We start from the raw sequence: 17,634 nt of genomic DNA on the forward strand, positions 1-17,634 counted from the left end.
AGAGGATCACTAAAAAAAGTTAACAATTGAACTTACCACAGCTCCTGGTGGACCAGTTGCACCTACTGGTCCTTGTTTTCCACCTTCACCCTTAAAAATAAATTTAAGTATCATTTTGTATGTGAATCTAGTGAATCCTGAATTCACACTTCACAAATAACAATCTTAGCTTTTGTCTCAATTATAATTTTAGCAAGAAGATATTTATTTTGGTGTGCAATTGTGCATTGAATCAGCTAAGGCTTACAAATCCCCATTTCTCTTTGCCAGATTAGCCTCCTAACCAGTTCACATGGCTACACAGATCGTAGATGTGTATCAATATTCAAAAGAGGGTCTTGTTTTTCAGAAAGAGCACTGATAAAGTCAGATTGAAAGATTTCATAGCTTTTTGGTGGTTCTCATAATACTTTTGATCAAATTGCCCTGTGCCCTATGAAATGAACTGTTAATAAATTCTTACTTACAGGAGGTCCCTTTGGGCCTGGTAATCCACTTGCTCCTGCTGCCCCTGGCTCCCCCTTAAAGAATTAAACAGTTATATTTAACAATAAATGTACACTCCACGTTATGTTTTCTCTTAATTATTTAATTTGAATCAGTAATCCTTTCAGGACAGATAAGTGTTTCAGCCTAAATCATTACTCATAAAGACCTGCAACCCCAAGGAAAAGTCATACTCACTGGTTTTCCAGGAGGTCCCACTGGGCCAGGTGGCCCTTCGGATCCTGTTTCACCCTGGATGAAAACAATTTCAATGAACTCCAGAAGCCATTTAAAAAAAGAATTGTTTCATCTGGGAAAGGAGTACTTTGATATGGTTGTCTTTTTTTTTTTTTAGATCTTACCTTTTCTCCTGCATGACCCTTCATTCCTGGTACTCCTGGTAGCCCCTAAAATCACAGTAAGCAGGATTCACACTTTATTCCACATGACTTGTTCATGACACCTTAATAAATATAATAAAAATGGATGGCATGGTGATGTGTGCCAGTTAAAATTGGTGCCACACTGTTCTTGGGTCCTGTGTTCCTCCTGAAGTGCCACTTGGGTGGAATTTGCATGCTTTTCCATTTGTCTTATGGGTTTCTGCCAGTTTATTTTTCCAACAGTACAAAGACATACTTTCTATGGCAATTTGAAACTTTAAACGTTCCAACACATATGTGATTCATTTTTTTATCTCAGTATATATTCCTGTATATGAAACAAAGTTATTCAATAATGAATGATTCTAAAATCACCAGGAGATGAAAATCCAAAACAATCTTAAACAGAATGTGTCCATCTCTACTTTTCACAAAATGTATGATATACATTTTCAACATGAGCTTCATCTTTCAGTGCTGATAATGCCATAATTGGCACTATGGAAAATGGAGTTTGCATTTAATCCAGTATAATAATGTGGTCCCATGTAATCTGTAAGACAATAACTATAGTTTCTGATCTTCACTTATATATAATTGGCATTTTTGTACTTACTGGGATTCCCACAAGACCCCTGACACCCACAGTGCCTGGTAATCCAGGTTCTCCCTTGAGGAAAATATAAAAAAAAATCACATCAGTGCTGTGCTCCAAAAATTGTGTGTACTGTATCTGTCCTATCAAGTAAAGTGTTATCAGAAAGCTCCACATTCGCTGTTAGTCTCTGTTTACCTCCATCCTAACCACAGGCAACATACAGTTTAAGTCTCATATTTGCCCATTTAAATGAGATTTTAGAAATGACACCTTGGCCAAATGATAAACATATTTAGTCGTGAATTTTATTCTAAAACATTTTTTCTGCTTCTACAGAAAATCCTAAAAAAGCTAAATAATTTGATAATATAAGAAATTACTTCATTAGGTTGTTATAGGTAGATCTTTGATTTTTAAAAAATGTTTATTTACATGTCTATTCGATATTAATATTAACAGATATGTGTATAATGAATTTAATGAAAATTATATTTTCAAGATGTAAATAGCTTTTTTGTGCTATTCTGGGTTACTGCTATCCCTTTTTGTAATGAAAGACTATGAACCGTTTATGAGGCTTATTAAAATGCAAAACTTTTACTGTTTGTGATTTTATTCAAAAACTGCAAAGAACATTTGATTGATCTGAAAACATTGTTTGCTCGTGTTATTTGAGAGATAAATCATAATGCAAGCTATTTTTGACCACACTGACTTCCTGATACCACATTGATAGAAAGTAAAGGTTGAAAAAGAAAATACATGAAAATGGTACAATTAGAATAAAATACCTGTGTTATAATTTGAAATGAAATATTTACCTTACTGCCATCAACTCCAGGATTTCCATCATTTCCATCTTTACCAGGAGCTCCCTACAAACATAATTCCCAATAAATAAATATACCATGGTAGTATTCTAATACAATGACTTCTTCATCACAATGTAGTAGCCAGGATTTGCAATTAGATGGCTTGAGTATGTCTGTTATTTCTCATAATGAGGTAGTTAAATGGCATCAAGGAGTAAAACTCCCACAGTATAATTGTGGACTGTCACAGAGCAAGAGAGTTATACCTCCTGTGTACTGTAGGTCTCAACTCAGTAAAGTTAATTGGAGAGGCTTCTAGATGTATATTAATTAAAAACAGGATATCACCCTGTCAGCATGATTATTCTAAAAAAAATAAAACAAATTAAAGTGCTTTGAGACTTTAAGGTTTCACAAATAGAATAGGTAAAACTACAAAAAGCTAACCTTCATACAAATTTAACAGTGAAAAAGGGGGATTTATTGATATTCAATTACTAAACATTAGTAAACAATACGTACAGTTTCCCCTTTCTGGCCTTTTGTACCATCCTCTCCCTGTGGACCTCTTGGACCCTTGGAACAAACATTGGCACATAAGGCATATTAGTACACTAAGAATAAAGTAGTATTACATATCTCTATTAATCTTTCTTTAGCTTTAACAAATTAGCTGGTGCTTCTGTCTAAAACACTAGTAATGCAACCAAAATGGGCCTTTGTGATAAAGAGCATACCCCATGTTTGTAACATAGTCAAGGATATACAGTGTCTATTCTCAACTCCCTAAAAATAATTTGTGCAGCATAGCTCCCCTCTGTTTGGTATTCTCTTCTACCCAAGACTACTACTCTCTTCTGTGATGACTGCCGCATTCATGTCAGACTTTAAGTTTCTTTAAGACTCTAGGATGGATGAAAATGAGTCCGTCAATTCTGCCCAAAGATTCTTTCTGGAACCAAAAATATCTTGTGTTTCATTTTCACATCATCAACGAAATGACTTGACGTAATATTATACTAATTATTATTACTTAAAGTGCAGTTAAACTTTTTTGTCGATATTGTGAATATGAGAGCCTATTCAGTAAAACATATATACAGTAATCTATATGGTAGACAGTAACTAATATTATAGGCAATATATTTTAACTCTAATGTTATTCATTCTTGTCTTAGTAAAATATGTGATGAGTGAATGATCAACAGATTGATTCACAAATACATTTGTCGGTTTTCTATGCATGGATAGGTACAGCATCAATAAATGGTATATTGTACATTTAACACCCATGTATGACACTGCTTGTTATTGTACAGTATTTGATTGATTCCTAGCAGCCTTCAAAGCACTGTTCCAATTTCTCATTATTTCAGGACATAAAAAAATACATCACTACTGTAGAGTACCTATAGTATGTTTAGTTCAGCAGAATAGAAGAACTGCATAAAAGTGAAGGTGGGTGATCTACTTACTTCATCTCCTTTGGGACCTTCCACACCCTGGGGCCCTCTCTTACCTTCTTGCCCCTACAGATGACATTTAACAATAAGCCATACACTAGTTAAAGCTTTATATTTATGCATAAGCCATTTGTATAAAATCCCTGATGGTTTCCAACAAAATAAGTACCTAAGGTAAGAGAACAAAACAATTGAATAAAATGATTAATTTTAAAACATTAAAGCCATAGTTACAGTACCTTAATGTAAAGGTTTTTAAATGATTCACTGAAATGCTTTGCAGTGCCCTGATCCTGAGGGTCTTAAAATGTATCTCTTCTAAGTTAGATTGACTTACCACTGGGCCTGGTGATCCAGTAGGTCCTGGGATCCCATTGAACCCAGGAGGACCCTATACGACAAGACACAATTACTCTCTTATGTTAAATAAATAATAAATAAATGTTTATATGGGAACATAAAAGGAAGCATCTAAATACATGAAGTAAAATGAACATAATAACAGTAAAAGAAATAATATTAATCTTCTTTAATTAAGAACTTACAGTATGTGTTGGCTCTTTCTGATGCTACGTACTGTATATAAATTAAAGTTTATTATCATGATACATATCCCATTAATGGTAAATTCAGCTTCGTTCATGAAGATAGTGAAAGTTCTTGTCACCATATATGGTATTATACATAATTACTATTGATTAATTACATAATTACAATTACATTACTATTATGGGCAAGACTTGTTTAAATGTGCTTCAAGAAAGCCATACATAAATTATTGAAGTTATTTGGCAGAGCACTTTCATATTGATTTTTGGTGTTTACAATTAACTACCTACATTTACATTGCAAATATTAGTCACTCTGTATTCATTAGATCTCAATTTAGCAAAACCTAGTCTTTGTCCTCTTAGTATGGAATGTGTTTAAGCATTATTAAATATGATTAGTAAAATATCATAGTAGTATTGATTATTTATATAATGTAATGGAAATTATTCACATAATGAACATAATTAGGACATCCTTTAACATGATTTTCTCCATTAAGAAAATAAATGCCCAGCTTTTGTATTTCAATTGGTAAACTGAACAAAATGCAAGTTAAAGTAGCTCTGGGAATAATGATCAATATCTTAAAGTTTTTCTTGAAGGACTAATAAGACTGTTTCATAATTAACACAATGTTATTGTTTTTTTAAGTAGGAAAAGGAATATGCAAAAGGCAAGGTAAAAGTGTTGAAAACAAGTAAAGGTTTATTCCATGCTAAAAAGCGAAGAAAAGAAACACAACTTTTGGCTGTGGAGCCTTCTTCAGGTGTTTACTGTTGACAGGTGTTCTCTTTTCAGCACGGAATAAAGCTTTCTATGATTCCTTGCAGCTTATGCATGCGGATGCAGCTACCCACTTTAACGTAAAAGTGATTTTGTGTGACAAAAAATTAACTCTAAAATTGTGGAACAATAGATAGAATAGAGTATACTGTAATTATAAAACAAAAGAGCAATAAATACACTTCTACAACTACAGTAATTGCTCTTTGGCAACTGCTATACTGTAGGTTACCTGGGAACAAATGAAACAATCTCAGCCTTTCATTAATTTTTATTTTTAATTGAGAGTCAGTAGTTGTTAATTCATTTCATTCATTCATTCATTCATTCATTCATTCATTTTTTCATTTGTTGAATCTGGAATCACCAAATAACACTCAACCAACTTATTAGTATTCTCAGACCTGATACACTGAAGATAGGAAACATGCACTGTTGAAATATTCACCAGGTTGACTGTCTTTTTCTCAAAGTCAGTCAGAACATAAACAAGCGGCACTCATTTTTTTAAACCAGCATGGCTGTTATTTTTCTGCTCACCTTATCACCTTTGTCTCCAGGGTTGCCAGGAAATCCTTTCATTCCTCTTGCTCCCTGTTAAAAAAACAAGAAAAAAAAAACAGATACTGTACCATTGTTCTTTAAATACACCAGTCATTGCCCTCACAGACATCAGAGATATTTTAATAAAATAACTTTCTATCGAGGGATCCACTACATAATCATCAGGCATGGGCGTGATCGTGTAATGGACTTGGCTCACATTTGGGCTTTTCTTACTAAGTAGATGTGCCTTTTAAAAGTACTGTGATTTGAAAAAGTGATATTTATGGTACTTTAAATTTAGGTGCACAGACGTAGGAAGTAAATATGTGAGCTAAGAGTGAGCTAAGAGCTAAGCTAAGGCAATACATTTCACTTTATGTATATTGTTACAAGCTTGTGGCAAAGAATATAAAGGACTCAAATTGTCACCTACTGCTTGGGTAAATTTTATTTAACCACTCCTTCTAATTTTGTAATTATACCTTTATCGTGATAAAAATTGTATTAAAGACAATGATCATCAGCATGTTGGCCTTAGGCTTTTCTTTTCTTGATTTAGTTTTTAGGCAAGAACTCTGTTGTTCACACTGATTGTCATTAAAACCCTTCAGAGTACTTTGTTATTCATTGCTGAATTACCGCTTCATAGTAGTACCTTAGGGAGGCTTTAAGATAAATGCAGTAATTAGATGAAAATTATAAAATTATTCTGTTTCAAGAGAGCAAAAAGACATGAATACCAATTTCACCTGGATACATAAAACAGATTAAAATATTGCAGGGAAATGGAAAAAGTAACCTTTCTTTAAAGAAGGAGAATGGGAAATTTAAATGAAGATTACACAACAATGAACTGTGCAGTGGAGAGCATACAATTGATAATTTACAATTGTTGACTTGCGATTAGCAAATAGTTTCATGTATTAACATACTGTAATTGTGCTCAAGGGAGATACAAAGATATTTTTGATGGGGTTTCATAATATCAATAATGTTAAGTGGCATTAAAAAACAGGAGATTGTTGGTCTGATCTGGCCAATAGACCTGGGTTTTACTGCTGCCATTGTCAGTATTGACACATTTGCTGATTCAGACCTGAAGAAAGCTCCAAGCAGAAAAGTTTCAGCGTAGAATAACTTTGCCTGTTCCTTTGCACACAAAATAAAGTGTAGACATTTTTTTAATGCAGGAAAATATTATTATTCAATATTTTCAGTATAACATTACATACTGAGATGAAAAGCTGCATGGTGACACAACACCCACTACAGACCATTCACACACCACATGGAGAGTATCTCATGGTGCTGTATGTCAAATCCTGATAATTTCAATACCAGGAAGAAGTAAAATTTCTGAGTTGAAGAGGAGCTTAATTTATAGTATTCCAGCTAATAATAAGCTTACCTGACTTCCAGGGATACCAGGAATGCCCTGTGTACCAGACGCCCCTGGCTCTCCCTTTATGGAGCACACAAAGAAAAAAAATGTAGTCTCCGTGTTCTGACTCAAACTAACATATTGAAATTTAAATCAAGAATCAGAACAACAGACATTTGTTTTAAATGCATGACTCAACCTGTCATATTATATGTTATATAAAGCCAAGTCAATCAGTTTGTTCAGAAAATGTCTTGAAGGCATTCTTAGATCAATAAGCTACAATCAACCAAACAAACCACACTGAAGAACAGTCTTCCCTCATATGTAATATTATTTGTTCTTCTTATTATTTGCTTAACAGATGACCTTATCCAGTGTGGCACTGACATACAGTGATTACAAAATTTCACAGTCAACTCAGAAACAAAAGGAAACACCATAATTGACAGGAAGAATATAAATAAAAAGAAAGCTGAAAAAAGGCATGAGCTTTTTTTAAAATGTGACAAATGTATTTGTCATACATAGTTCTATACCAATATACAATGGTTATGCAATATCAGAAGTCTACAAAAATTTAATTGTTATGTGATTTTGTTAATTTATTTAGATAATAGGGGACCTTCACTCAGAAGACTTTACCTTTTGTCCTGGTTTTCCTGGCTCTCCTCTTTCACCCTGGATGCCTTTGTGACCCTGGAAATCAAAAGGTATTGAATACATCAACAAAAGATATCTTAATAGAAAATGCAGTAATTATTTCAGATTACTGCAACACGTTTTATAGACGATTACTGTATTTTCCATATTCACTGGATTGAATGAATTCCAAATTCCAAATTCCATTAATTTACCATCAACAGTGGTTAATTCCCACGTTTCAATTCTGGGGCCAAGGCTACCTTGTGCAAAATGATTTCAGTTTGTCACCATTCGCAAAGAGATCTCTCCATTCCAAAGTTAAATGATGCACAATTTCTCCATAATCATGGGAGAAACAATTTTGTAGACATTGTAACATATGGCAGAACTCTTAAACAGAAAGTGTAAATTCTTTGTATTACTGTATAAATGCATATGTGTTTTAATTACCTTAAGGCCCGGTGGTCCTGGATTTCCTTGAGGTCCTGCAGGACATGATGGTTGACACTACAAACAATGATAATAGTCATTTCAGTGAACACAAATCTATATTTTTATGATGCATAATGAACAATAAGTAAGTCACTCTATTAATCTTATCTTTCTAATGCTACTGTATCTTTCATACCGAGGTAAACTGTAATTCCTTGACAGCAATGTTCAAATCTATTTTTAAAGTAATTGGATTGTTGTCAAAGAGCTGAATATTGATCATCTGCATATATTATATATGCATATCATATCATATTTGTTGTGTTTTTTTCCTGTTTTGGTAATATAGAAACCTAGAAAATGGGACTTAGTTTTTTTTTAAATGAATAATTACATTCTATTTAAAAGCATTCTTTGATAAACACTGAATAAAAGAAGCCTACTGTAACTCTTTAACACTGACTTACAAAATCTCCGCTCCCCTCTCCTGTGGATACACCAGGTGGCCCCTGAAGGTAGAAATAACCATCAATATCAAGAGAGGTCTTGAGACCAGGTTACTGTCATGGCAGACCAAAGATAGAGTACCCATTCCTTCTTTTGTCTGCCTGAAATGCTCAGATTTAGTTTCAACATATACTGTAGTCTGTAAAATAAACCTTTTTCACAGTAAACCAAAAAGCACAAAATATCTTCTGTACACTTACAGAAGGAAACTCTAGATCAGATGGTTGTTGTAGGAGCATGATAACACGATGATAACAAGTTTACCAGAGGGAACTGATTAAGAAGATCTGATCTGATGATAAAGCTTTCTCTGAATTTGCTATTGTAAGACTTTAGGCTTTTAGAGTGAGAGTTTACAGGATATATGGAGACCACTCCTATGGAGCACTCATATAACCCCAAGTGTCTGGACAGTCAGGTCATTTTTAAAGATAATTTCAAAATGTGTTTAAAAGAGGGAGCCATCTTGGTCTTCTATCAAGAATATAGTAAGTTTATGGCCTAGCAGAGAGTAAAGAGAACACTGAGGGAGGCAGGGGTGCAGTCCATCCATGCTGTACGTGTACCACCCTTTAACCCCAAAAGCTTAAGGTCCTCCATTTTCATGAACAGCATGTGCTCACATTGGCACAGGAGGCTGAAGAGTTTACCAGATCTCCAGATCTTTGAGGGAACTCCTCTACCAACATGGTTGAAGTTGAATGATACCACTTCTTTTATTCGAATTATTTTTTTTTATGTTTCATCAGGGCAATGTACTCCTGTACTTTCGATTGCCTGGGAAGATGTCAGCTTGGTGTTTCTATGTTACAACCATTGAGAACATCATTAATAATTCAACCGCATTTACTGCACAATTGGAAAAAAATAATGTTAGGAAAATCACAGTATTGAATCCCAAATTGGCTTTTCCAGTTTGAAATCTGTGATGTTAAAGAAATAACTTCACTGCTTAGACATTGTGCCAGATTTCACCTACAGTACGTACTGTAGATATAAGCAAATATGTTGTTTTATTCAGATCCTTAGTATAAGTTCTACATAAAGTTGTATCAGTGCCACATGGAACTCATCAATGCTGTAATAATCCCAATTTATAACTAGACTGAATAAAGATATTATTTTCCTATACTATTGATTTCTGCAATGTTTCTGCAAAGCTTCAACATGAAATGTACTTACCTCTGGTCCTGGTGGGCCAGGTGGACCAGGAGGACCAGGAAGTCCAGGGTTGCCTCTTGGACCGACTGGACCCTGTCAGGCACAAGTTGACAGTTACCCTCCAAGGACAAAAATCATGTGAAGTATCCTTGCCTTATGTGTTTTCTCCTTGAATTTTATTAACCTATAACTTAATCAAATAGTGGGAGTAGGAAGTGCATCATTTAGTTTAGTTTTCTTCCTTGTATTTTATAGGTTCCTATGTATTTTGCAATAGTTAATCAGCTCTACATTTTGGTTGATTTTAACCATCTTAATTTTTCCGTTTTTAAAAAGGCAAAAAAATGTGCTTTTTTGCTAATTCTATTGGTTGCAATCTTAAAAAATAAAGATTTATCCACTATATATATCTTCAAAGGCATGGATAACCAGAGATAAAGGAAGGACAGGTCCTCACCTCAGGTCCTATATTTCCGGGGTCACCTGGCTCACCAGGTTCTCCTGGAGGCCCCTGAAAAGAATACATAGACATAGAAAAATAAACAACAACTTGGAGACAAATGTAGTCAATTTACTCGTTTGGTAGCTTTAAAACCTTTCATAAAAGAATTTCAGCTTGGGGCTCATTTACCATTGCTACATGGCCAAAATGGCCTTTTATTTGTAGTTGTTCAGATTGAAAAGCCTTTTGCACACCTACAATTAACTCATGGTTATTGGAGACTTGATTCTCTGCAGGACTGAAACTAAGATTAGCGCCATATAGCTGCTACTGTAGTTACACTAGGGATAATAATGGAAACAAGAGATTTTTCAGAAGCCATTGATGTATGCAGTGCCTTCTTGAAGTATTCAGAACTTTTCCATGTTGTTCCAATTTGTGAAATTACAAAGTGATGCATACTTATTTTTTTTCTAAATTTGAATGCTCAAAGTGAAGACTTCTAAAGGTAAGCTAGGTGTAACATGTGTAACTAATTTAATTTCTGATCTGAAATGGAGAAAATCATAAAACTGAGCAGATAAATAACAGGCAGCCCACTAACTGTTGCAAACCAAGTGATCACCCTGCAACTCATAAACGGTTACCCACTGAAACTCAACAGATGTGAGCCTGGCCAGTGTCTGGATGGGAGACCGCCTAGAAAAGCTAAGGTTGCTACTGGAAGAGGTGTTAGTGGGACCAGTAGGGAGCCCTCACCCTCCAGTCTGTGTGGGTCCTAATGTCCCAGTACAGTGATATACAGTGATAGGGATACTAAGCTATAAAAAGGTACCGTAATTTGGATAAGAAATAAAACTGAGGACCTGACTGTCCACGACTGTCCATGGTCCATTAAAAAAAAAAATCCAATCAGATATGTACATACAGTATGTATTAGAAATACATTATTTAAATTTAATTTAACCTTTCCTGTCCTGTTAGCCTATTGTATACTCTCAGGCAATGCTCTTATACTGCATGTGTCCTGCCTAAAAATCAGTTATTCCATCATCCTGAAGGTTAAGAACATATTCCAGAGGAAAATAAAAGTTCTCAAATCACACTACATAAAGATGCTTATCAGGGAACTATAATGGTAAAGCACAAGCCCATTTGAGGACCATATAGGTGTACAGATCTGATATAAGATAATATAGGATAAACAGTATGATATACAATATACAGTTGTCACTGACATGATAGATTCCCATATGAGAAAACATATAAGAACAATCCACAGAAAAACATACAGTACAGGTATTGAAAAAATGATCAATTCTCACACACAATTTGAAATACACTTAGGCAAGAGTATCACATAACTCCTTTCTAGGCAGGTAATTAATTTGTTTTATTTATCAGGCTGCATTTTCTAAAGTAAATTTAACAGCTAAGTAGATTCCATGGTATCAGAATATTTTCAATATTTTCAAGCCAGGTTGGAAGTAATAGTAGTTCATCCAATTAATTAGACTAATTAAATAGAAGAGGGTAATGGCTGGAGCAAAAGGCCTCCAGGCAGGGTGTTTGAGTTTGATACTTCTACTTCAAGAACTCGGTGGATATAAAGTTATACTGTATAAGTATGGCATGGAGTTTAGGCCAGTTTATACCCCAGTAGTTTGATAGACTTTTCTAACAAATGGTAAAACAAGGGATTTTTATTTTAAAAATTGATAACCATATACATGAATACAGGCAAGTTCTGTTCATGTATTATATTCTCTGTTGCCTCATCTGAATCTCTTTGTAGTCAGGGTCATAATTTACAATTGGAAACAATAAAATAAATTAAGGATCACCTTATGAGTGAATCAGTACCTCAATTTATATACACCACATTCAGTTTGCATGTTGATTGACGTGAGTGCATTCCCCAATAGTTAGATTGCAGCACTCAAAAGGAATCTAATCAATGACCTTCTGAAAATGAAGAAGCAATTTATACCCAAATGAAAGCCTATTGATTGATGAAAATGTTTACCTTTGCAAAGAGAAGTAATAAAAGCTATCTTTAGGGAAAGTGATAAAAAGGCCATCTGTACTTACTGGAGTTCCAACTGACTCGGGTCCCTAGGAAAAAAAATTAAAACATAAAATAGAATGTTATTACTATGTAAATCAAATCTCAGCACTTGATTTCATTTTATATTTGTATTAATCACATGCAGTCATCATCATCCTGACTGTATTTTAATTTATGTCAGTTAAAATCATCATAGTGGATCCTGGCTTTCTTATAATAATCTGATATTCTTAATAAAAGAATATTTAATTTCACTTTAACAATGAGAGAAAATAAACACTGTTTAAGATTATATAGCATTAGTAAAATCCAAACTCCAGTGATTGCAATGCGAGATATTTTACAAGCAAAAATACTCCATAACCACCTTGTTGATTTTGTCCAGCAAACTATACTTAGTATGGCAGCACAGTTGAATAAATAATAGCATTATAAATGAACTCTAGAAGACTGAAACTTACAGGGGGGCCAGGTGGACCAGGAAAGCCAGGAAGTCCCTATGGACAATTCAAAGAGAAATAGTACAATTTTCAAAATGCCTTTTTACATGTTTCTAATATTAGATGGCTTCCTGTAGCTGAGATTTTGCACCTACTGTAGCTGACAAAGCAACTACTGTATATGAAATATGGAACTTTAATATTTATTGACAGAAACTGCACTTCTAAGAATTTCACTGGTACACTGGGGAAGACATTAAAATGTTTTACAGCATAGTATAATTTACAATTATGCTTTGAATAGTTTTGCAAACAGAATTTTATTACTGGTCTTTTGTATACTTGAGGAGTACAGGAAAACAGTGAAATAGAATCTGAATGAGGAACCACTGAACATATACAGTAGATGCTCTATATTGCGCAGGGGCAGTCTTATTCCAGCAAACATTCAGTTTTGTTGCATATCAATACTTAAAGACTACAATGGCAAGGCAAACTTTTACGACCTCTTTTTCATGGGTAAGGCTTCACATTTAACAGTTCTCTCCTGTCTTGCATAAGTATCAGCTCATGGCCTACAGTACCTTTTATTGTGCATATTCTACACAGAAAACCAGCATTACATTCAATTGCAATGTATTACAGGCCAGTTGTAATGTGATTTACATACCTGTACACTCCTGTGTGCTTTTACAATCAGTCCTATTTGAACACTTGGTTGGTGAGAAAAACAACCCCAAGTGTTAAACTGAAGTTCTCCTTTTCTGGTAATTGTCGGTACATGAAGTGTAGTCAAATATTACCCCTAGTTAAAGATTTAATGTAAGACATATTGCTTCTGTCAACTGTAAATGAACATATTTCCCATTAGTAATTATGTTTATCCATTTTATTGTAATCAAGTAAAATGTTGAGTAAATTTGTTGTCACTCTGTTTTGTACAAATACATTAACAAAAGTTAAGCTGTATGGCCAGATTAGAAAATGAAATACTTTGGCAGAAGAATGTAGACTGTCCTAGTATTAACTGAGAAAAAACATGAAATAAAGATTAAATCCACCTACCCTTTCACCAACAGATCCTCTAGGCCCCAATGGCCCTTGTGGCCCCTGAATAAATCAAGAAGATATTATTTTAATGCACACATTCAAAAGAAAAAAAAATCAAATTGAAAAAGCTGGAGCGAAGTTCCATAAATTCTTAATGCCCTCCCAATGCCCTGAAGAAATATACAGTATCTATGGATATTCAGTCATTATTAAATTATTACAACACACAAAGAAACGTCTTGCGGCTTTGTAGTGCATTCTGATGTAGTTCTGTAGTGTTTGACTACTTGGAAGAATGTTCCAATCTAAAGTTGGCAAGCAGAGGAAATTAAACTTACAACAGCTCCTGGGAGGCCTGGCAATCCTCTCTGTCCAGGGAGACCGATTTCCCCCTGTTCTCCTTTTGTTCCCTAAACCAAACATACTTTATGAAAAAGTTTCTCACTATTATAAATCAACAAGCAATGATGTTAAGACACTCAAGCAACTCTAAACTTTTTATGAATTGAAAACGTTATTTTCTGTGCCTTTCCGTAACTTACTTTGTAAGGAAAATAGACACAAGAGAAGCTGCTACCTGACCCCATGTAATCCTAAAAATAAACATGACTGAACATTGCTTAAATAAGTTGCTTTTTTCTGTAGTCACAGTTTGATTAAACCACATTTGAGAAATCAAGTAATATCATGTTTCATATGGCTTTGATAAGATGTAATACATTTTCTTCACTGATTCTTTGTTCACAGTAAGTAAAGTCATGTAGATTAGTATTTCATTGATTAAAAACAAAAGTAGGAAAATTAAGATGATAACACTTAAGTGGTATATTCTGCTGCTATTCTATTATGTCTGAATCGATCATCAACCAGTAACTCTGTATTTATTATGATCAAACAGAATCTCGGAATTACACTTATTCTTTGTATAATGAGCATCAGAAAAACTCAATTTCTGTATGTATTGTAAGTTCATGGGTAAATAAAACATACAGATTTTGGTATTAAATAGTTAAATGTTCTGTTATCATTTTGATTAATTAAATATTTGTGACTCGTTGTGATACACTTGGATGGATTTGTTATGTGCAAATTCCAATCAATGAGGAAGTCCAAGTGTGACTGTTTGGGCAGCAGTGTTGCTAGATGAGAATATAAAAGCTATGCTGTGGAGATGATACCAATTACACTTGGGTTCCGTTGAACATTAGTAGGAAAAGCTGGAATGACATATGGTATCTATGGCACAGAGATCAGTGAACAGGAACATTTCTGTGCACATACTGTATACAAAAGGAACAGGACCAGGATGAAGAATATAAGACTATATGTCATATCTGTTCAATAAAATACCAATGTACTGTACCTACTACAAAAAAACATTTCTGCATATTCCTGATAATATCTTTGTGATTTTACAATTATAGTAATAGATTTCTTTTGATGTCCATATATGTACTGTATTGTACATTTCAGTAGTTCCCTCGTATCCTGTGATACTAAGAAAAAATGTATTGGAGGTTTGTTTGACATAACTTGATTAGCTGAGGGCACAGCAGACTACTGATGAGGTTGACAGAACCGCTTTCACTTTCAGAAGGAATGAGCTAGAGAGCTGCTGCTAGGGTGTAAATAGGGTGACAGGAGCGATGTCAAAAAGATGCACATAGGGAAATTCAGGAACATATAATGTATACAGTTTATATATGTACATAGCAGAGCAGACACAGGTGAGATTAGGACCTGACTTTCCTTCTCAATTTATATAAATAGACTCCACACAACATAAATATTTAGAAAGTTTCATTCTTACAGGAATTCCTGGAGATCCAGGGAGGCCCGGAATACCCTGCAAATGAAAATGTGACAGTTGGAACTTAAAACTGCCAAAGTATAAGGGAAAGAGACAAAACATTTCTTTGATAAAAAACCTAACCCTAATCCTTCAACAAAAATAAAAATCAATTTGCAGTGAGTTATGGGAAGAAATATTTATTGCTCCTGTTGGGAAATATTGCAAATCTTACCTACCGTCTTCCTGTGCTTTCTTCTTTTTGCTTAAAACTGTTCTCCTCACCTCTTACAAATACTGTATGATCAATGATTGCTTTCATCTCACCTTTCTCCCTTATTGTCATCTAGCTTATCTACAGTATCTTTATCATTCCTGTCCCTTTAAAGACCTCCGTTGATCTGCAGCCTCTCTATTTTCTTTTATTCCACTTGCACTTTCCCCTGTTGAATTATTCTGTTTGACTTTGACAGGCTCATGTCTCTCTGTCCTCTCTTCTTCAATCCTCTTTACCTGAAGGTGTTTTTTATGTTATCTTTCTGTAGCACATCTTTTCCACAGCACCTTTCAATTGTTTCTTTCCAAATTACGCTCATAGGGTCTTTCTTTTGTTAATAGCTTACGCCATCTGCTTCATGTTCTAGACCTCAATTCTCATTGTCCTTGCTGGTCTCCTAGTATCGGGTCTATCTCAATGTATTATACAACCCATGTGCTTTGGTTTCTTCTCTGGGTAACTGTCTCTATCTTAATTCCAATTTAGTTGTTTTGTCATTGCCAACATATATTTCGATCAGGTCATCTACTTCTATTTCCAATACCTTTTCTTATCCTTTCTCTTTTGAAAGCACCCCTTGTTGGGTTTTTTTCCTCACATTCTCCTTCCCATGCCTATTCATTTTCTTCCTTTGTCCTGTTTGACCCAGCTAACTTTAAAAATCAGGATGGCACAATCACCGACAAACCTTCCTTTGCGAACCTCAACTGTTCCACACTGAATGCAGATCTTGTGACTTCAAACTGTTGATATTAGTGCTACAAGATGCAACCTTCTTCAGGTTACATGTATTAAGGCGGTGATCTGTTTGTTTTTGTTACTTGACTGTTATTTAAACTTATTTGTAACTGTACTGTAACTTCATACCTTATTTGCTCTTGTTGCAAATACAATGTCTTCCATAGTATTTATGTTTCACTGTTAGAGCACTCTATTTGGTGTTGCACAGCAAACATTTTTTTACATCTACAAAAAGTTAAAGAAAAATGTTTTCTTGCCTACTGTATTAAAGATATATAATGAAATAAATATTCTCAAGATATGTGGACTTTGAAAAATGTTTCACTTGTAATTTATGTCATTAATCCCCATCCATCCATCATTCCATTTTCACTTTTTTCACTTTTTTCAGCACAGGGTTGTGGGGGAAGCCAGAGTCTATCCCAGCAAGCAACAGGCACAAGGTAGGATACAACCTGGGCAGGATGTTGGTCCATTGCAGGGTTCACACAGACACAAACATGCACACTCTTACACTAGGGCCAATTGTATATAAGCCAATTTACCAACCAGCATGTCTTTGGACTGTGGGAGGAAACTGACACAAACACAAGGAAAACAAACAATCTTTCAGATCGCGTCCCACGAATTGAACCAAGGGCCCAAGCTCTGTGAGGCAGCAATGCTGACAGCTGCACAATCATGACGCCTGTCGATAATATGCCTGTATTTTCACTAAGAAAGGAGTGCTTAGGTCAGAAAGGCTAAAGCTTCCAAGGTTCTTTTCCACTTACATCACGGCCATCTCTGCCACTTTCTCCCTGGGGCCCCTGGGGGCCGACTGGCCCTTGGGGACCTGGGGCTCCAGGAACAGGTCTTGGGCCTCTATTGTCAGGCTAATACGAATAGAAAAATGAAGAAAAAAAAACAGAAAAAAAAATTTAGGAGTTTGGTAAAATATAAATGCACATACAGGTAAGAGTAGATAAGAAAGCTTAATGAAATCATTAAACATATAATGAGTTTCACTTGAGATCCAATAGTAAGACTATTACGGGACTATTAATTATTACCTAGTCAGCGAGACACTGACACTTTC

General features: G+C 34.7%; 1 protein-coding gene across 3 annotated transcripts in view; it reads right to left on the minus strand.

Moving 5' to 3' along the window:
* Positions 1–17,634, minus strand: part of LOC102690827 (collagen alpha-3(IX) chain) — a 45,187-nt gene that overhangs the window by 7,895 nt on the left and 19,658 nt on the right. For all 3 annotated transcript variants that reach the window (XM_015356836.2, XM_015356837.2, XM_015356835.2), the window contains 22 exons: positions 17,330–17,431; positions 15,560–15,595; positions 14,088–14,159; positions 13,765–13,809; positions 12,721–12,756; positions 12,283–12,306; positions 10,207–10,260; positions 9,771–9,842; positions 8,549–8,590; positions 8,100–8,156; positions 7,650–7,703; positions 7,032–7,085; positions 5,618–5,671; positions 4,080–4,133; positions 3,755–3,808; positions 2,802–2,855; positions 2,289–2,342; positions 1,486–1,539; positions 849–893; positions 685–738; positions 468–521; positions 37–90 (listed from right to left, as the gene is read on the minus strand). In XM_015356836.2, the coding sequence (XP_015212322.2) occupies positions 37–90; positions 468–521; positions 685–738; positions 849–893; positions 1,486–1,539; positions 2,289–2,342; positions 2,802–2,855; positions 3,755–3,808; positions 4,080–4,133; positions 5,618–5,671; positions 7,032–7,085; positions 7,650–7,703; positions 8,100–8,156; positions 8,549–8,590; positions 9,771–9,842; positions 10,207–10,260; positions 12,283–12,306; positions 12,721–12,756; positions 13,765–13,809; positions 14,088–14,159; positions 15,560–15,595; positions 17,330–17,431 (1,179 nt within the window). The remainder of the gene's footprint in view (positions 1–36; positions 91–467; positions 522–684; positions 739–848; positions 894–1,485; positions 1,540–2,288; positions 2,343–2,801; positions 2,856–3,754; positions 3,809–4,079; positions 4,134–5,617; positions 5,672–7,031; positions 7,086–7,649; positions 7,704–8,099; positions 8,157–8,548; positions 8,591–9,770; positions 9,843–10,206; positions 10,261–12,282; positions 12,307–12,720; positions 12,757–13,764; positions 13,810–14,087; positions 14,160–15,559; positions 15,596–17,329; positions 17,432–17,634) is intronic.

Source organism: Lepisosteus oculatus, chromosome 10, assembly GCF_040954835.1.
Source record: "Lepisosteus oculatus isolate fLepOcu1 chromosome 10, fLepOcu1.hap2, whole genome shotgun sequence".
Taxonomy (NCBI): Eukaryota; Metazoa; Chordata; class Actinopteri; order Semionotiformes; family Lepisosteidae; genus Lepisosteus; species Lepisosteus oculatus.